This window comes from Pongo pygmaeus, chromosome 4 (assembly GCF_028885625.2).
Source record: "Pongo pygmaeus isolate AG05252 chromosome 4, NHGRI_mPonPyg2-v2.0_pri, whole genome shotgun sequence".
Lineage (NCBI taxonomy): Eukaryota > Metazoa > Chordata > Mammalia > Primates > Hominidae > Pongo > Pongo pygmaeus.
Window position 1 is genome coordinate 64,585,403 of NC_072377.2, and position 22,393 is coordinate 64,607,795.

The window sequence follows — 22,393 nt, forward strand, 5'->3', positions numbered from 1 at the left end:
TGTAAACTAGTTCAACCCTTGTGGAAGTCAGTGTGGCGATTCCTCAGGGATCTAGAAGTAGAAATTCCATTCGACCCAGCCATTCCATTACTGGGTATATACCCAAAGGACTATAAATCATGCTGCTATAAAGACACATGCACACGTATGTTTATTGCCGCATTATTCACAATAGCAAAGACTTGGAACCAACCCAAATGTCCAACAATGATAGACTGGATTAAGAAAATGTGGCACATATACACCATGGAATACTATGCAGCCATAAAAAATGATGAGTTCACGTCCTTTGTAGGGACATGGATGAAATTGGAAATCATCATTCTCAGTAAACTATCGCAAGAATTACTTATTTTTCTTTTTTGCATTTGCAACGTCCAAAAAGAGTTTTTCTGTTTACAATATTTATACGTTCTTCATAGGTGACAAATAGCCAAAACATATCAAAAATACACATGTATTTGTACGTATGCATAAAACCTGTTTCTGCTACAATGACTTTATTTGCATGCAAATTTAATGGTGAGATCAGATATATAGAGTTATGATGAGATCATCAAGGCCATTTAAATGGCAAGCAGCCACACTATGTCCCTCTTCTGTCTGGCAGAGATCACCAATGGATCCCAGCACATTTTCTCTCAGACCAACGCAGCTCTCAGTACATTATTCCAGGCAGCTACTGCTATTCGTAATTACAAGTTGCCCATAGATTAAGAAGATTAGCTATCTTGGTTTTAAACAATGCAGACTGTCTAATTCTTTTGATATTTACATGAAAAAGATCTTGCAATAATGGAGGGATTTCACATATATTTCTAGGTAAGCGTAAAATTTCATTCCTATGTATGTAAAATGATTTTTTCAATTACAAGAATACCTTTAAAAAGTTGTCTGCTAACATCAAATTTGCTTTTTTATGTGTTTTACATTACCCTAGAAGCTCTTACTAATTCATATACTAGTAGACTCTTAACAAAACACAGAAAAGTAATTGGGCTATCTCTTTTTAAAGCAAAACACTCAGGGAATCTTTAATGGTTAATTTTTTTTCCCAAGCTGGTGAACTCCACCCTCAATCACACTTAACCCAATGTGCAGTTGTTAATTATAACAAAATAATGCGGTTACAGTTTGTTTTGTTTTGTTTTGGTAACTACTCATAATAAAATAGTAGATATCAGAGACAGGAATGCTAAATGCCTGCTCTAACGTATGGCATTCTTGACATTTCTAGCCCCTATGGCTGTTCAGCTCATCCTTACACTTCACGCCACAAGAACAGACCTAACCAGGTCTCTGTTTTTGTCTGTTGTCCTTTAGAAATGATGGAGAAAGCATCTTAAGCCTTCTGTGCTGAGCTGGGATGGCAGGACAAAGGAAAAAGGAGTCCTTCTCAGTCTGGTCTTATAGAGATGATGAGGCTCAGCTCCAGGGAGATAATAATCTGTGAATCACACAACCGAAAACGCACCTTAGGACTAGAAGAGTAAGGGATTTGGAGAGGTAGGGAATGCTTGACAGTGTGATTACCGTAGGACCAAGCCACAGGGTGGCACCCAGTAGGAAAGATACATGGAAAAAGTTTTTACAAAGATGCACCTAGAGATAATGCTCAGGTACCTGGCCATTCCTTTCAGATGAAACCCCTGCCTAGTTGTGCTTCCCTAGAGGATTCTCCTTGAGTTTTAAATAACTAAATCAGAGGTGGTTTAGCTTCCAACTGACCACTTCTTATTTTGCCACCTCCACTAAGTAGTTTACTTCTTTGACCCACCTAGATAGCAGTGTGCCTTCTTTGAATCACACTATTAATGTGATTTATCTGGAATACCTAGCTCTATATAAATGCTTAATTCTGACTGTGTTAAAAAAGACTGCCTTATGGAAAAGAAACCCTTACAAAATGAATCAGCTTTCACATTTAGAGTTCTTGATTATTTAGAAAGTCATACCAATATGTAAACTTGAAAAATGCATAATATAAGCTACCAGTTCCTGGTCACTCACAAGGAGCCAGCCATGTGCTAAGCACTTCAGGTAGATCAACTCATTGAACATATTAACATATGTATCATTGCTAAAGGTAACATTTTATAATTAAGAAAATATGCGAATTATGAAATTATCTTATTTTCCACTCAAATTTAGGCAAGCCACTTTACTTCATTAGGCCTCAGTCTGAGGAATAAGACTAATGAGTACTGTCTAGGATTCATCATGAGGATCTAATGAGATAATTAGGTCAAGTGAACAGCACAGTGCCTGGCACATAGTTAAGTACACAATAAATACAAATCGCCACAATTTTTAATTTGGATAAAGACTATATTGAGAGGAAAGAAGTAAATTTAAAATTTCAAGATGCGAATTACAGCTACTTACTTAGCTATATGACATAAGTTTAGGAATTACATTATAGCTCAATACAAATTATAATAGAACTGCTTTCACACATTTGCCTGACAGACTAATTTTTAGCTCTCTTTTTCAGCTCAAACTTCTTTTTTGAAGTTAAAAAAATATTTCTCCAGCCAGGCATGGTGTTGTATGCCTGTAGTCCCAGTTACTGGGAAGGCTAAGGCAGGAGGATTTCTTGAGACTAGGAGTTCAAGGCTGTAGTGCATATGATCACACCTGTAAATAGCCACTGTACCTCAGCCTGCGAAACACAGTGAGACCCTGTCTCTAAATAAATATATATATATATATATATATTCTTCAACAAATCTTTTTACCACTTAAGCATTGACATTGTTTTTAACAGTTTTTCTTGACCCTACTTGACTGGAAATGTTAAAGACTAGCAAAATGTTTCCAGCTCCACACTGGGGTTAGGGGCGGGGAAAATCAGATTATAGGTTATTCTCTGTGGTCTCTTTTATTTCAAAGGTTTTATGGTGCTACTAACTGGTCAAATGCCAGAGAGAAGGAAAACAGTGCAATTTATAGTCTGACCAGAGGAAGAGAGTCAATAAGCTGAACGAGTCAGGAACTAGCTAGATTTCCAAGGAATGGAGCCATGTCAAAGTCCATGTTCTATTTCTCAATATATCTCTAGGGCTCACGGTTGGAGGCTTGTATACAAATCTTGGGGGGAAAGGCAGACAAATACCATAGGCAAACATGTTCTTGATATACATAAGATTAAAAGAAGAAACTTGAACAGTCTAGGACAGGAAGGAAAAGTATAAGTGGCAGCATGTTGACTACTTTTCTAATACCATGAAACAGAACTATGTGTAGCCAAAGCAGTTTAGATAGTGAGGAAAAGCAAACAAAACAATAAGAACAACAAAAACAATGGCAACAACAAATATGGGATGTAGTTTCGACAGACCAGGATTTTTCTGCAGCACTGTAATTTTATAAGCTGTGCCACTTCAAGTTTTATTCATACAGTTGCTTTGAGGATAAAATGAGCTCAACTGTATATAGTACTAAGTTCATTGTCTGTCAAAGAGTAGATGCCCAATACATTGTAGCTATCATCATTAATAAGGTTATGACTCCAACTATGACTATAGACCTAGGAGCTGCTGTCTCCAGCTAGCTGGTGATCTAGCTGCCAATCAGTTACTTGCTATTCTATAACAAAGTTGCAGTATCAGAGCAAAAATCACAGCCTGCACTTGCCTATCCCATGTTAGAATGCCATTGGTTAAAAGTGGACACATTTTACAGTAATTTATCCTGACTAAAAAAGTATCAGTCATATAAATTCCTTGATGCAAAGAAAAAACTCTGCACCACATTGCAATGGAATGACATCATGAATGTTAGGAATTATTATTTTCTGTATTCCATATGAATGTCTCAAGCAAGTTCACTAAAAAGAGCTCAATTTCTCATCTTTGATGTATTTTAAACAAGAAAGAGAATTAGGTACAATGGGAGCACTTTTCTCTAGGAAGTCTGAAAACAATTACACACTGAAATTATGTTTAATGAAACATTTCTTTTAACAAGTCACACTGGTGCCATCTATTTTACAATTTAGAATGAATATTTTGCAATATGAAATGAAAAAAGACCAAGAAGTCACTCACTAGCAGTTTTCAAAGGCCATAAAGAAGAATTGGTTGATCTATTGATTCACTCTCATTATATCTACTGACAACTAAGAGGAAATGGGTTAGAATTTAAGCAAAGAAGATTTGTATTAGATATAAAGAAAACTTCCTAACTGTGTGGGTTTAAAACATCAGGACTGCTTCCTATAAGGGTGCTTTGGAAGATGCAATCCTTGGTGTGCATACATTCTAAACCTAGTTTCTAGTTTTCTAATTTCTTATTCTTCCTCATGTGTAGTAGGGAAATGGAAGGGCTTGCAGGTGACCCCCTTTATCCTATGGCAGAAATTCTTAGGGCTGAGATGGGGAGCAAATGTCCTCTACACTGAGTTTCATTAATGGCAGCTTTTGCCCAGAGGTTGCCAGTGTTATTAAACAGGGTAGGGTGCTAGATGGTGGATGCTTAGCTCAAACTAGGCTGGAATTCTTCCATATTGGTCTCTCTATAATCTCTTTTTTCTTGCCACACTTCCCCAGCTCTTCTCTTGAAATATTCCCTTGTGTTTTTCTAACTCTTATTCTGAAGAGAAGTTCACCCTTCTGTTAGCTTCTCTAATTCGCATCCTCAGCCATCACCCAGGATGCTCATTAGGGAGCCAATCCCCTTAGAAGGCTTAGGACAGATAATAAATACTTATAATGTTGCCCTTGTCATGCTAAAAAACTGCATCCATAGGTTCTGGCATTCTTCCTACTTTCCATACTTTTGAAATGCTTTCTAATTTAGGTCAAACTTGACAAAGAACTAGGCAATTTGAGAGCTGAGACATATCACTGGCACAGGCTCTCATTAGTTAGTTACCTGTACACAGTTATATTTAACACTGTCTTACCCAGGCTTGCTGTCATCGTGCCCCATGTGGTACCCCAGCCCTTCCCATAGGCACCAATCCCTGCAGAGATTTGGTGCTTGTGACTGAAGTATACCTTACTTCTGTCCATTTTCTAATACACCTTCAACCCCTGTATTATCTTATGAGATATTGGATCACCTCTGGAAAGGCTTCCAAGGAAATCTATATTGATTTTTTATTAAGACTGTGCTTTCTTTGTGACTATCTTCCTCACCAACCTAGCTAATATCCCTCAGGCCCTATTCTCTTTACTTTTATCTAGACTTTGACAATTCTATATGTTTAGTATTAGTATTATTGGGAATATTTATACATATCGCTCAGCATCTTTCCCTAAAAAAGTTAAAAACTCCTTAGAGGCCTCATTAATATTCTTCCTCTTCAGTTTCATCTTAGAATCTACTTTTCTCAATCTTGCTAGTAATGGTTGGGTGGATCCATGACTAACTATTCCTATACTCATGGTTACCTTCATGTCATCATCTCTTCTGATTCAAAAGAATTCATTACATGATTGGAATGATTGACAGAGGAACTACTAAGTGAGCTATTCCTTTACCTCTGCCAAAAGGCAAGTTTTAATGATAAGGCCAAAACCATGGTGTGCCCCAGATCCGTGGGGAAGAAAAAAAAAAGAGTTGCAGTCAGGACTAAGTATTATTGCACACATAACCACAGCCAGTTGACATGATAGAAAAAGAGGGTGGAGAACCCCACTTTGAAATACCAAAAGAAGCATCTTTCTTCTGAAGAATTTAATACCAATTCAGCATTTCTTTACCAACAAACATACTCACTTCCTGAATTATCAGCTATGCATCATACAGTGTTTAATGCATGATTTTCTCATTCCAGATAAGCCTAAAATAAACTTGTAAAAAATAAGATGCTAAATAAAATGAATAGATCTTAACTATTATAGTGATAACTCTTCTGTGATATCTCAGAAGTGGGAAATGTTCCATAACTTCAAAGTCTTATAAGGCAGAGGTATTTGAACTGCTACATTACCTACGAGTTTATCCCAATCCATATAGAGATACAGAATACACAAATGACTCTCCCATGGTAAGGCAGCACTGCAGAGAGTAAAACTGTAAGTGATCTTAACAGTCATTAGCTTAGTGGTTTTCAAACAATATTCCTTGGAATCCTAAAGTCTTTAGAGGTATTTTAAGGAGAGGGTTTGAATTTGGGGTGGGGGGTAAATGTACAAACTCAGTGGCTGTTTTATTGTTTTATGTGTGCTTATTTTTTTACTTATATATTTCACACATATCTATGTTTTTAAAAATTATATCTATATATTGAATTTATATATGATTTTATATCTAAAACTTACAGTATAAATATTCATTTATATTAACTTCAACTCACATTTCATTAATAAAAAATGTTCCATTGAAATAAACATGTTTAAAATCCATTGACCTGCCTTGCCCCTTTTATTTTACAGGACAGTAGACTTGGCTTCAGAGGGACTAGGTGACTCCTCCAGGGACACAGAGCATGTTAGAAGTACAGTGGACAAACAGCTTTTTCCAGGGAATCTCGTACTTCATGACTTTAAGGAGTAAACCTATCTGTGATCCACTCTGTGTTTTTCTAGTTATGTTTTAAATACATCAAATATTTCAAGGTATCTTAATCATTTCTAAAAGCTGTGTATCTTTAAGTATATTTCATAACAGATGCACCACTAACTTGGGTAATAGGACCAAAAAAAGTTTACTTCATGCTCAAAACCCTGAACCAACTTCGACAGTAGTCACATACCTAAACCAAATCATAATATATATTGCACAGGCAGAAAATATGAGAATTCCATTTGTTTGCCTATTTACAAGTTTCTAAGATAAAAGAAATAGGAAGGAAGATTGCATACTTTTTTCAAAGCTGATCTTAAACGTCATACAAAATCTGATATGTACTACTTGTTTCCAACCTGAAGCCTTACAGAGCTTGCAGAGAACAGAAAAACTTGCTAATATAATTGGAAAGACAATCTATTCAAAATTGTGAGGCATTGGCCTTTTGTTCTTTATTGTCTGTTATAAAGACCAGAGGACCTTATTTGCTACCAGTAGAGAATATAATGGCCTACAAGCTACAGGAGCCTTTCACAAAGCTATTTTTCAACAACCAACAATGTCAACCCTAAATTTCATAGGCTACCATACTTCTGAAAAGAGAACTGCCAAATACTGTAATGCATCTAGAAATATTCACAACATGAACACTTTTATGGCCATTAAAAAAGATAATTATATAGACAGTAGAAGAAGGCAACAAGCTGAAGAACCAGAGCATGTTCTTTGAGGTAGACAGACTTGGGTTACCCCAGCCTATGACCTTGCTCAAGTTATTTCATCTCACAGAATCATTTTCTCACCTGTAAAATTAGGATTAACAACTCCTTCTTTTCAATATGTAATAAGAACTAAATAATATATATGTAAAATTCTTGATAGAGCTCTCATTCATAAGACACTCAATAAAATGAAAGCTATAAGTATTAGAAAAACAGATTTTTTTTTTTTTAATTGAGACAGAGTCTTGCTCTGTCACCCAGGCTGGAGTGCAGTGGCACGATCTTGGCTCACTGTAACCTCCACCTCCTGGGTTGAAGCAATTCTCATGCCTCAGCCTCCCAAGAAGCTGAGATTACAGGCATGTACCACCACTCCGGCTAATTTTTGTATTTTTAGTAGAGACAGGGTTGCGCCATTTTGGCCAGGCTGGTCTTGAACTCCTGGTCTCAAGCGATCTGCCTGCCTCGGCCTCCTAAATTGCAGGTATTATAGGAGCAAGCTACGCCGCCTGGCCAAAAATAGAAAAATATTATATGTTAAATGAAGAAGCAGAGTACAGAAAGAGTATTTACAGCTATTTAAGATACGTAAGGTAAGTTGAAAATGAGAATAACTGAGGATGGAATAATGGGGTTAATGGGTTATTTTCCTTCCAACTTATTAATGTTATTCCATCTTTTTGATTCTCAATTATAAAATTGGACATTTTAGCTTATACGAATGCTTTCCACCGTGATCATGAGGCCAAAATAAGAATGCTAAGCTCGCCTAGATTTTTACAACCTTAAGAGAAAAGAGCTAATAAAAAAATTATAATCCTCCATTGGTCAGAGTTGCAAGAAAATTCAGAAAATTGTATCCACCCAGTACTGAAATACTCATTTGCATATTTTATACCCTGAGCAAATTGTGGTTTAATGGATAAGTAGATATTGGCATATATAAAGATGAGCTTGCTAATACATATAGTAGGTATATTTTTAATATTTTAAACTTTCATATATAATACTTTATTGATAAAAACTACATACAATATGCAAATACAGTGAAGAAAAGAGAGGCAGTCCCCCCTACCTTCACTCCTACCATTTTTTTTTTTTTTTACTCCTAAAAAATAACCACTACCAAAAGCTTGGACAGAGTCTTCCAGAATTTTTTCTACATCTACAAACCTAAGTATCACATGTATACTTATTACATAATAATACTTATAATGAAAAGTGTAAGTACTATTACATATACAATAACCAATTTTAAAATTTGCTTTAAAAACAACTAGTCATATTTTGAAGAATAGCATCTCTTTTTTTTTCAGATTACATAATGAATGATCTTACATGTAACACATAAATCCTAAACACTGTTCTGACAGCAGGAAAGAAAAAAGTCCACTTCCATTGACTAAACTTCTCTTTATATTTATATTTGTAAGACTAATAATGTTTTACTTACTTAAACTAAATCACAAGTCTTAATTACATTAATGAGAAGTATCCCTGGGAAATGTTTATAAATGTTTATAAAAGTGTTAAAAAGATATCAAGGAATATGTAAGGTAATATTTTCATAGTATATAACAACTGACTAAATCTGAATTTAAGATATGCAAGAAAGGCAAACAATTCTGCAATCAATGAATCTGCTAATTTTATTAACTTTATGAGCATAAGAAAATATATAAAGTTTTTCTCAATTTCATGCAGGCACTTTTTTTTAAATAATGCTTAAGAATAAATACTATAATAACTTTCTGCTAGAACCTGGCATATAAATAACTGTTCATTAAATAAAAGCAACCTAGTATATACCTTTATTATATAAACCCTAAATTTGGACACCTATGTTACAAAGAGACAAATAGATTAATTTTAAGGTTATTTGTATTTTGTCTTGAAATTAATAAAATTTTAATTACAATAGGCTGACCTTTAATAAGAGGAAGGGTATAAAATACAAGTTTGCCATGAAATCCCATTTAAAATGTGAATATCTCATAGCAGTTTAATTAAGGCTGTAAGGACAAGTTAGTGTGGACTGCTTTTTATGATACTTGGAGAGAAACAAATAGAAAAAGGTAAAGAAGTAATCCAAAACATTGGATTCTTGCACAATACAACAAACTTCCAAACGTAATGTTTGGCTTTGGGGAATCCCGGAAGAAAGTAGACAGCTTTGGAGAAAGTAGACCAATGGAACACAAAATAGATTTATGTAATCAGAGTGAAGATGGTAAAGCCAGAAAGATGGGTCCCAAGAACAAAGTATTTTGGAGATCAACCTGAAAACAAATAAACCTCTGAAAAAGAGATAAATGGCAAAGTTTTAGGTCTCTCTCATGGGAAGTCAACCGAAAAGGAATGAGGGTAGGGTGGTGGTGGAGAAATGCGGACAGGAACACTGGTGAGAAAACATTGTCCCTTTGAGCAATTTGAGGCCTTGTGGCCTTTATGTGCAGAGGCACAAGAAGAGAGGCCGTTTGGGTTTTTTTAATGCTCAAGTAAGTACGTGTGTGTGTATACATATATATACACACAAACATATATTTTCTCTATATGCCAAATCTATAATCTATATTGATTTTACACATGTAATTAAATAAATAAATGTAATAGATGTGTACAATATTTGACTGATAGAAGGATAATAAAATGGCAAAACTGTTACTACAGCTGATTATACCCTCAGGCCAGATTATTTGGCAGCTGCAGTGATATACCCAAGCAGTTATATTATTAAGTCAGATGTAATATTAATAACTGGAGAGGTTTCTATAGTGTGTAGTTAAATCTAAGAATCATTCATATATAGAGAGAGATTTATTTCTTACACAAAAATCATTCTATCCCCAAGTCTAAGGAGAATATTTTTAGTTAAATGGAACAATATACAATGAACAAATCAATATATTTAAAAATGCATTTTAAATTGTGGCCTGATTTATGAAAATATCTCATACAATTTAAAACAAAAAATATAATAATTGTGGATAAAAATAGACTATGATAATCTCAGGCAAAGGGTGTCAATGTTACTCATCTCCTGAAATGAACAAATTATTTCCAATTGAAACCTAAATTTGAAACTACATCTCCTGGCAGTTTAGATAAAAAGAGAAATAGTTTGGTTAAACACTATTTTTTAAGTAGTATCATCTTTTCACATAGGAATGGTATAAATTATAAATGAGTAAAATTCATGTATATTATAAATTCTGTTTACTCATGTTGGTGATTTATATTATCTATGGTAATTCATACAAGGATTTTAAGGATTTTCCAGTATTTATTGTTTGGGGAAAAAAAGGACAGGACTCTCCGAATTTATTTGCAGATGCAATCTTTTCTTTAAATAAACTCAAGGAATAATTTATTGCACGTGTTATTTTGTAAGAAATGGCAAGTAACTTAAGAGACAAAATCTTCATCTATAATTTATTAAAACTCACAGAAATACTGTGGATGGGGCAATTCTTGTTTCTGGTTGACTGTAAAACACTACAATAACAGCAAAGGCTAACCTATCCAAAAACACTAGCTAAATTCCTGATGCAAATAATTTATTTACATGTGTGTTGGCCTGCTCACATGATAATGCATATTTTGCTGGCCTGTTTTTCTCCTATTCTCAACCACCTCACTTCAATCATGGCTTTTATTTCCCCAGTCTGAGGTATGACTATTTCCATTTCAAAGAGGTGAGCTTAGTTATTTATAATCAATCACTAAGAAAAACAAAATAAGACTAACCCCTAAAATAGCCATAAAAGTATTTTGTAAATATCTATTGTAGAAAAAAAAGTTACTTTGTTGGAAAATACTCCTTAAGGGCCATGCCATATGCTGATGAGCATATCAAATCACCATTGGGGAAATAATAGAACATTAGAATACATTGAAACTGACATATTTTTCATCAGAGTAAAAGCATTAAAATAACCAAAAATATAATTACTAGGAATCATTTCTAATAAAATAAAACATAAGAGATGATTGAATGATAAGCAACTTGATATACATTTAGCCAGAGTTAAATTCAAGTTTGTTTCATGCGTATGATTAAATATAAATAACATTATTAATTTCTAACACATCTGTGCTAAAAGTGAGGGTATTGCTTTTAAAGACAAGGGCAAAGCCTGTCAACCACCAGCCTGCTTGCAGCAAGCAAAGAAGATAAGAAAACAAGCAACTGAATCAGACACTGAAAAATGACAAGTTTTCATTTTCAAAACTCCCAACATATTTGCAAGTTTCTTTCCTCCTTTAAAAATTATCATCAGATAAATTGTTACAGTCCAAGAGGAATTAAAAAAAAAATCAGCACCCATTTGGTTAAAGCACATGAGTTTGGGAACAAAATAAAGAATAAAAGCGCCGCCAATACTGCCTTCTTTCACAAAGCCTCGACATCACACAACTTACTAAATACTCAAGGAGTACGTCAATCTTAAAACAGAAAAGGGGAAAAGCATGAGAGAAAAGCACGTTACCAAACTGCCTCTGCAGTCCTTAGGGAACTTGTAGATCGAGATCTTGGCTTCATAATAATGCTCATTTTGAAAAAAAATAAAAAGGAAAATAAGTCTTCAACTATTCTGATTAATACATTCTAACTGTCTTTCTGCAAAGAAGATTTTAAAGATATTCCATTTCCAAGGGAGGCTGCTTGAAGAAATCCAATTTTCCTGGAGTCCACCTCCTGTCCTCGGTCCAGCTCATGGGCAAGGTTCTAACACGCAAGAGCGCTTTCTTCCTTCATACTAAATTTACTCCAGTACTAGGCTGTTAGGAAGTGACAGTTTCTTTTGTATCTTGCAATGCCAAGGGAGGAACTGAATTCTGAATTGATTCTTCATCTGGGTCACAAGGGAAACCAGCATAGTGAAAGAGTCACTTGATCTCTTTTTTGCAATTCCATAGTAACAGATTTAAAGGTTTCTGACACTCGAAGAGCGCAGGTAGAGAGAAAGAAAAAGAAAATGACCGGCAGGTACTGTAACACGGGAGAGCTGTCAAGGAAGTTCCATTTCAGGGCAAGCACAGGAAAACACTCCTCTCCGTGGAGCAAAGAAGTCAGCCAAGGAACAAAGCTCTCCACACTTTGGCTGGGTGGGCTGATTTACCTGCGAAAGTAATTTCTGTGTGTCCCTGCTTAGAATCCAGGGCTTTGTGAATGAGAACTATCATTCAATCTCACCAGGCAGAAACTATCCCTCAAGGGCTGTATGACGTCTGCAAGAAGGCAGTTCAAAACACCGCAGGGCAGTGAGAAAGGAAAAAAAAAAAAAAAAAAAAAAAAAAAAAAAAAATCCCAGCGCCCAGCCTAGCCTCGTCAATTGCTGAGACTTACAAAGCAAAGGGGCGGATCAGCTCCAGAGACCAGCACTGTAAACCGGCCAAGCAGACAAGAGACCTCACAAAACTTATAAAACCATTTCCTTCTCTGGGAAATGAGATGTCTGTGTTATTCTGGGTAACATTCCGTGAGCACCTTTATAAGGAACACACCCCTTGCCATTAAGTTGTTTATTTACCGTAATAAATGAATTTTATAAGTCATTCTTTCAAAAAAGTACTTCACTGAAGCACTAAAACTAAACTTTCTCTTTAGAAGCAAAGTTGAGAGAACTTGATGACTTAGCAGCTGTTCATTTTGAGCGGATGTAATGAAATGTCATGCTTTGGAGTTTGTTGTAGAAATGTAAATTACCTCTTAAAAATTCAGCAGAGTGTAACAGGCACCCTTGGATCAGAACATACTGGAATTTTAAACTGAAAAATCGAATGTATTATTCCTGGACAAGTGGCTGCACGTATTAAGGCTGTTCCCTTGCACAATGTTTTCTAAACCTTATTTTTTTAAAAAAATATGCAAATTTCATTCATCTCTACACACAGAGACTTGGGTTTGCTAATCCTTAACAGCTCTTCAGTAAGGAATGAAGCTTTATATCTTGTCAATATCTCTTATTATTTTGAAGGCCAAAACCTTTCCCACCTCCTAAATATAAAATATTTTCTATTACAGTAGATACAATCTAAGCTGATTCCAATTGCTCCTAACAGAAGGAACGGTTGACCAGCCTGCCTATCTCTCTGAACATCTACACAGAGGATATATACTCCTCTGGGTGTGCCAACTTCAATTATTTTGGATGTGAATTACCAAGTGAAAATAATGTAAGCATTCTGATTGCTTAAATGGCATTAGTTAGTACGTTGGTTCTCTAGTCTGACGTGAACTTGGTGTTTATTTAGCATTTGCAGACAGGATGTTGGAGTGCAGTTGTGACCCACCCAAACAACTTGGAAAATGTAGTACGGCATCCGCCAGAGGCTCTGGCTGCTTCTTACAACAAACCCTTCATCTGCTCCCCTGGTCACACTTCAAGGTGCATTTGTGACTTAGTCTTCTTTCAATGACTCTCAGGCCTCTTACGGTAAATGCCAATAAATTGCTTTCCACATAGTTATCCCCTTAAGCTTTTCAGTTTCCTTATGACTGCCAGGGGACATTCACACTTTCTTAGCACTGTCCCATGTCTAGTATATTGCTGGCATTTTAAAGCAGGTTAATTAATCACGTATTTTTTTGGAAATTTAAATGGTTTGTGAGACTAATCATTTTTAGGGGAGAGGGGATTTAGAGGAAGAGGTTTAATTTTTTTCTTATTGGAATTTAAATGTGGGAAAAGAAACAACAAAAGCAAACCAAGTAAAATTAGGCAACTACTATTTATTTGAAACACTGTTCTCTCCATTTAAGGTCTACCAAATAGCTTCCAGTTGCCATTTCAGAAAGAAAATGACAATGATCAGAGAACATAATGTCTGAATGCTGAGTTTTCAACTCTCCAGAAACAATTAGCCTGTGTTCTACTGTCCCCCAGATCCATGTCCCAATGAGATGATTTAGCCTGATGCCACTCCCTTCTCTGTCACACACACAGGAGTTTAGTGCAGCCCCATGTGCTGTTCCTTGCTTACTTGTCCAACGTTTTACATCTTCCAAGAATCTTTCTCTGAAAACCTAACACAATTATTGGGCATCTACTAAAGACTGTATAATAGTACCATAATGACTAAGAAATCGCCCCTCTCCCTCAGCAAAAACAAACTTAAGTGGGGAATCTGACAATGTATGGAACTAACCAGAATGCTCAAAGTTTTTGGATTGGTACATCAAGGTTGCCATTACAGAGAAAGAAAGATGCACTGTGTTGTAAGACCATTGAGATTTAAATTTAAATTTTGCTTCTACTCCTAATATTTAAGGTAGTGACAGAATAAAAAAACAAATAGTATGTATTTGATGTTACAGAGTTTTCTCCACTTGTAAGACCATTTCTCACATGAACATTTCTGAAAGAATGTTTTGTAATCTAAGCATCCTGTAGTTTTCCCTCTGAAAAGCTTCCCCAAATGGAAAAGATATGGTATTTCCCTCCAAATTCCTGTTAGCATGCAAGCATATGATGGCATGCAGGCTGATGAGGAGGCCTGAATATGGGGAGACTGGATTTAGGAACCATGTGGCCTATGCTTTTGATCCAGAAGCTGCGATTATTTCTCAGTATTTCCCTGTTGTACTGAATTGTATAATGTATGGACCTTTTACTTTCTGGTTGTTACCACATTTCAATAGACTGTACCACAGATGTATACATCCATTGGGTCATCCATCTGCAGATGTTTTGTTGAATCAAATGACTATGTCATTTGATGTTTCTGAAACTTCAGTCATAACACCACCTTCATAATTCTTTCCATATTAGCATTCCATCTATACCATGATTTGATATTTTTCTTAATTGACTCACTTTTTAAAAAAACTTAAACTGAATATAAAAGGTAACTTTATATTTATTCTGTAAATAGATTTAATATTCTGGTATAATTTGCCCCCAAAATATAAGTATATATTAATAGAAAAAAAAGAGTCCAAAATAACTCCTAAAGTCTGTCTCATACCGCTAATGGTGCCCCGATACAACCTGGCAACACTTACATGGAAAGCATCAATTGCATACAGGTAGATTGTGCGCACCTAAAATGTGATCTCCCTTTCTCTTATCATTCAATGGTGAGCATGACTTGTGAGACTTATGACATTTATCCATGAATTAAACATTAAACATTAAATGAAGCCAATTGAATGAGGTGTTACGGAATAATTTTACTATACAACTCAGGTTTTCTCAAGTATTACAATTTTCAAATACACTGCCTACTATCAAATCTTCTGTTCTCTAAATTCCTATTTTCAGATTAAAATAGACATTCTATACTTTCCAATCTATCATGAGCATATTTCTTAGAGCCATATTATATATCAACTAAATATTCAGGCCTCTCAAATATGCTGAAATTCAGTACTCCAGATATGTCAAACTAACTTTTTAGAAAAAAAGACCAGGGGACTGCAGTTTTTACAGTTTCCTGCTATTCTCTATTGTACTCTAACGTTAATGAGAATAAGACACTTTGAACTCCTGTAGCAGTTCCTCATTATTGAGAAATATTGTGTTATTTTCCTTATCTGGAGGGGAATTCTGAGGCAATTTCTAGAGGTTTCTTTTATTTTATTACACTTACTAGGAATACAACTGGATTCAAGGACTTTCCTACTGGCATGAACCTTGCTTGGAGCTACATTCCTTAATTCCCAAAGAAGAAGTCCAGAGTATTATATTTTGAAGGCTTTCCTATCTTCAGATTTCCTACCTCTTTCATAAACTGTCAGGTTAGGATAATAATAATCACTACTAATTATTAATTACCTACGTGCTAAGTAGACTATACTTTCTTACTTATACATCACAACATCCCTCCAAAGTAGATGTGATAATAATAACTTCATACATAAAGAAAGTCAACAATTTGTTCAAAATTTTTGGACCCAGGTATATTTCATTCCAAAGCTTGCTCTTCATGATGTGTATGTGTGCATGTATGTATGTGTATGTGTGTGTTTGTGTGTGTGTGTGGAAGACAGAAAAGAGGAAGAGAAAGAGATTAAAAAATGCTACCAAGTTTTTGGAAGTTTTTAAAATGCATCCATCCTCTTTAGTTGGACAGTGGCAATGAATTAATTTAATACAAGTGGTGCATGTACATTACTAGTATAATGATAAACATATTTAACAGCTAGAAAAAGTTAGATCTTTAAGATATGCAGGATTAAACAATGTAACTTCACTGTCCTTGTTTCTAATTTTTAGGCACTAACTTTTAGGTATCACAAACACTGTGATGAGGGCATATATGACAACATCATGAGTTTGTTAGCCATAAAGTATGATAAGGTCTTTGACCATCTCACAACATGAGTAATGGTAGTTTCCTGTTACCTATGCAACAGATGACATTTTGATTGCCTCAACAGGCAATACTGGTTAACAAATGATCATTTTAAAAGTTAACAATACGTAAGACCTCTGGTAACGTATAAATTTCAATATTTGTCAACAAATTACATTGGCTATTAAAAGGTAAAGAACACTAGTTTTTAAAACTAGAATAAACATTTGTGCATGGAGTCAGTAATGTTGACATAAAATGAATTTTGTAATTGACTTTCAGAATTTTGCACTAATTCAATACTGGATTTCAGAAGAAAACTTAAATTATCTAATTTAAAATTGTCTAAGTGCTGCTGTATTTCCTTTGCATTCTGCCTCTCCTCTTGTCCCTCTTTCACATTTCTTGTTCTTCTTTATTCTAAACTTAAATGCATCTCTGCAAATTTAACCTTATGTTGAATTAAATATTTAAATTTTATTAAAGAAATACATGTAAATAATGTAAACCAAGAGCAATGAGTGTAGTATCCTCAAACTCCAGCATTGATTCCTGATCCCAATTCATACACAAGAATGAGACCCCAGAAAGTGACAGTAAGCTCTAAGTGCACGGGTGAGGCTTGTGTGCTGGGAGTTTTACTGCAGCATCATCAAGTGCCCAGTGGGGATTTTCTTTGCCTCTTCCAAATGTTACTATTTGTAAGAGATTTTTTCCTCTGTGGTATCTCTATTTTTCTAGAGAAGAATATAAATATGCTTCCTAGCATTCTGCTATGGGTAGGAGAAGGACGCTGAAGGTCTTACTGACACATTGCAGACGTTCATTTAATTGTCCTAAATAAAGTTAAACATACAGCCATCCTTCTCCTACTCTCTGCCTAGTATCCCAAAGTCTCTGTCTTCCATGGAAAGGGATGCAAAGTATGTTGACTACACTGAAAAAGAGTGAGGGCTTATGGAGAAGTGTATATAATATATATGTTCATACACATATATATTTGGAACTCTTCCATCTTCCAAAGTATGTTTTGGGGGACTGGGGCAGCTCAGTTTGCTTCACTTTAGTATTGTTCTCTGATTTGGTTAAGTTATTGACCTTTTCTCCTCCTACTTCTATCTTTATGTATCGTGGCTTAGAGTTACAGACATCTCACAGTTTCCTCAAAGATGAAATGTACCTTTCTGTTTTTTGCACTAATTATTGGTTTGAGTGACTTTTTAAAGAAAAAAATGGCATAGGAAGATTGTTTCTCCACAGTTTTAAAGCTAGAAATCTATAAGTTTTACTTTAAAACAATTTTCTATGTTTATCTAAGCACACACATTTACAAATTTTATTTATCAAATGACTGTATGTCAACTCTCTCTAAATATAGGTAAATACTAAGTATTTTTTATTATGGTAAAATACACATCACGTAAAATTGACATTTTTTAACCCTTTCTAAGTATACTGATCAGTGGTGTAATGTACATTCCCCCTGTTGCACAACGATTATCTCCATCCATCTCCAGAACTTTTTCATCCTTCCAAATTGAAAACCCTGTACTCATTAATAGTAACTTCCTATTCTCCTCTTCTCCCAGCCCCTGACAAGCACCATTTGGCTTTCTGTCTGTATGAATTTGACTACTCTAGATATCTCATATAGTGGAATCATAAAGATTAAGTTGTAAAGGTAGATTCAGAATCACATAGCCAGTTATGGTCTAGATGTCTCATTATTAAAGAAAAAACAATCACGGAAGCACAAGGTTTGAAGACAACAATTCACACCTTGAGAAATCAATGTACTTGCCTTATCCATCATCAATTCTTTACAAAGTATTCACTTGACTTTCATAGACAAAGTCAAGAGCAAAAATATCTTTGCCTTTACCAACATCTGGTGTGGTTTTTAAAAATTATTCTTCTAACTATTTTTTTTCTGTTTAAATATATACAAATGTTATCAGTGCTTATCCAGTTTGGTCACATTATAACTTTAATTCTTATTTCAAATTTATAGTAGCTTCCTGTATTTAATCAAGTAGTTCCTAACTCTATATACCAATCTTAAGGGATAAAGCAAAAATTTAAAATTAACTTACTTCAATAATTCTTAAAAGATTTTTGAAAGAGATTAAACAACTGGAAAGACCACATTGCCAAATGAAGCCCTAGTTTCTAACAGTGAGATAAATTGAGGTTTTCATTAAAATAAGATTTGAGGCTCGGCGCGGTGGCTCATGCCTATAATCCCAGCACTTTGGGAGGCCGAGACGGGTGGATCACCTGAGGTCAGGAGTTTAAGAGCAGCCTGGCAAACACGGTAAAACCCCGTCTGTACTAAAAAAATACAAAACTTAGCTGGGCATGGTGGTGGGCACCTGTAATCCCAGCTACTTGGGAGTTCTGAGGCAGGAGAATTGCTTCAACCTGGGAGGAGGAGGTTGCAGTGAGCCAAGATCATATCATTGGACTCCAACCTGAGCGACAAGAGCGAAACTCCAGCTCAAAAAAAAAAAAAAGATGTGAAAAGCAGCCTGTCAAAAATAAATGCACACAAGATGTGTTTTAATAATAATTTAGTTTCTGATGTAATGGGAAATGTTGAAAATTGTTTTATTAGAAAGTAAACTCTCATCAGGACCTTTACATTTACATTTATTTGATAACATTTTTCTTGCACATGCTAAAAATGCCAAAATAATCCAGGCAACTCAGGCAGTTTCTCCTTGATCACAGATTACAAATAAGTTTTCTCTAATGTAGAAGAGCTGCTCTGAGAAAAACGCCTACTATTTAGGAAGGGTATGTAGGATCAAGTTAAGAAGAGGCCTTTGGAGTCAGACTGCCTGGTTGCAAATCCAAATTCCACCAATCACTAGTTGTTTGATTGCAAACAAATTATTTAACCTTCCCTGGCTTCAGTTTCCTCAGCTATAAAATGGAGATAGAAGAGAATTTTCGGAGGACTAAAAAAGACATGTGAAACCTTAGCAAAGTATCTAGAAAATGGTAAGGAATCAATAAATAATATCTGCTATTAAAAATAAGCTTTAAAAGAGTAATCAATAAGCTATGGAGAAAAGCAGCTTTAAAACTTAAAAATATATGTTACTGCACTAGTATTTGATTTAAAATAATTGGTTTGTGCTTTTTTCTTCCTTTGGATCCTGTCCCCTTGACTCCCTTTACACATAGCTTGTGTAGTTTTCCTGACTCCTATTTTATATATCTAAGGTTTTATTCTCTTATCTTTGGATTATCTATCAAAGACACAAACCTTAAAATGTCAAAGCCTCTGATGAAAAGCCTTCCATAGCTTCATATTCCTTACAGGATCAATTTCAGCCTTTTTTTGTGTGTTCAATAAAAACTTCTACCATTTGGGTTCAATCTACTATTCAACTTTGCCCTTGATAACTAATTTTTCCCACCCTATATTGCCAGCCACACAATCTCACACACCTTGCCCCAAATCTGCTCACTTTGTTTCCCCTGCCTGGGGAAACTCTCACCTTTCTCCCACTTCCCTGCTAAGTATATTTCCTACTCTCCCTTCAAAATCTAGCATAAGTAGCAGTAAAGGACAACTAACTCCAAGACAAACTCAGAAGTTCAGTCTCCTTGGATTGATTCAATCTGGGAATATCTCAGGTTAATTTTGTTTATTATTATTTTATAACACATTTGCAGAGTATGGCAACACACAGTGAACATCACAGGGGCATTCAAATCCCACAGCCACTGTTTAGCTATCAATTTGGACTGTGTAAGCTTTGAAAATGCATTATCTCTTTAAGATTCAATACCTTCTTCTACACAATAAGGACAATATGCACATCTAGAATCCTCCCAGGGTTCCTCTGGGATTAAATGAGAAAGCATGCAATCCCTTGCTCTTGATCACTTTCATATCTTTGCATACGCATTTCTGGCAGGATTATCTTTCTTTTCTTTTACCCCTCTTTTTGATCAAGAGTTAAATCGGGACTACGCCTCCCATCCTGCTGCTCTGCAATTTGAATTAGGTGTCTGGCCATGCAAACCTCTAGATGTTCATCCTAATTCCTTTCAATTTATCAGCACCATATGGTCATCCTCTCTTCATTTGGTTAACTATAAGACACTAACTAGGAACTCCTACTGGAAAGGATTGTTTTACCATTCTTGGTAGAGCACAAGGCATTACGGAGGCCCAAATAGAAACCTGGGCCTCCATAATGCTGTGAGTTTCTTTGAAAACAGGGAATGAGGCTTCTTCATCTTTGTATTCAGAATACTTAGCACAATATCTGGCTCACAAGGTATTTGCTTAACAACAGAATAAATCTTTGGTCAACAGTGGTAGATAAGCCCTTTACAGATTTTCTTCCTGTGCCCTTTTGTGGCATTTGCTTCATGGCTGGAATTAGATTTCAAAAATTGAGTCTTGCCTCTGTCTTGTTTTTCATAAGCCTCTATCTCTAAAAGTTACTTTAGATGCCTTCTGTGCCAGAAAGGAGTTCCTACAATAGTGTTATAATAAAAAAAAATTCTCCCAAAGAAAAAGGAACTTGTTGCCAGGGTAAAGAAATACACTGGAAGAAGTCTTATGTAGGCACTGAGCCAACGCCAGCATCATTGATAAGAAGCGAAAAATTATTTGTTAAATACTTAGAAAAAAATGGCCTTAATCTGGAGAAACTATTATGCAATGTGATATTCAACCCAGATAGAGTATTTGAATTCTAATAGGGACCTTTTGGAAGCTCAATTCAAAGAAATAACTTTTCCAGGAAGAGTTTCCCCACATTTTGGGAGGACAATGGGGAGGATGTTTGTGTCATCTTATAAAATCTGCCAATCAGTCACCACTCAGTCTATGAATGCGATGGCTGTTTCTCTGGATGAAAAGGCTGCATCCTGGCCAGTCTCTAAGAACCTTATCTGGAGCCGCTACTAAGTGTTGTCCAATCTGCAACCCCTCACCCTCGATTACTTTCAGATCTTTGCATATGTATCTCTGGCAGGATTATCCTTCTTTTCTTTTACCTCTCTTTTTGGTAAAGATGCATTAGCACATTCGTATTTGTATCAACCACATGAAGGCTGTATATCCATGTACTGGATGAGAGGACCGAAGGGCACTAAGTGATTCCCCTACAAGTTCAGTGGACAAACCAGGTCAGAATTCAAGCCTGCTGGCTCCAGAAGAGAAATCTGAAGATGACAGGATGAGCTCCCATTTAGTGATTGCTCACCACGTGCCAGGCACTGGGTAAGATGTTCCACATGTTCTCTCATTTAACATTTAAAACAAACTCACAAGCTAGGTACTATTATCTCTTCCACTGCACAGTCAAGAAAATTGAGGTCTACGGGAAGTTAAGTACCATGCCCTAGGTCTTACATTGGGACTTAAACTTAGATTACCCAAATGAAGCATAACCTGGGGAAAGCATAATCTCGAGAACTAAACAAATAGCATTTTAAGTAATATCTCAATAGGAAATTTTTTTAAACTTATTTAAGCAATTCTTTGATAAGAATGGTAGAATGGGTAAACTTATTGCCCTGGACATGGTTTTTTTGTGCACATGACATTGAAATCATTAAAAGTTAGTCACTGTTTTTATTCTAGGAATCACGACTTTCAAATATTTCAATTATTTAGATACCAGACTGCAAGTGTACTCAAAAGTAAGTCTTGAAAACAGTGCCATTAAGCAATGACTCCTCATTCTGCACACTCACATTCACTGGCAACTACTAACCTGTTTTGTAATCTCTATGGACTTACCTATTCTAGATATTTCATTTAAATAAAATACAATATGTGACCAAACAAGTAACTTTTGGAAAAAATGGATTTTTACTTTACTATG

The 22,393-nt window shown here is 35.4% G+C and overlaps 1 protein-coding gene across 7 annotated transcripts in view; it reads right to left on the reverse strand.

The window, feature by feature from the left end:
* PDE4D (phosphodiesterase 4D) overlaps positions 1 to 22,393 on the reverse strand; it is a 1,555,180-nt gene that overhangs the window by 296,960 nt on the left and 1,235,827 nt on the right. The window contains exon 1 of one of the 7 annotated variants that reach the window (XM_054489827.2): positions 11,729 to 12,451. The exons of the other annotated variants lie outside the window; for them this stretch is intronic. Coding sequence (XP_054345802.1) covers positions 11,729 to 11,793 — 65 coding nt within the window. The 5' untranslated portion in view covers positions 11,794 to 12,451. Of the gene's footprint in view, positions 1 to 11,728; positions 12,452 to 22,393 lie in introns of those variants that run through there. 7 annotated transcript variants of the gene reach the window in all.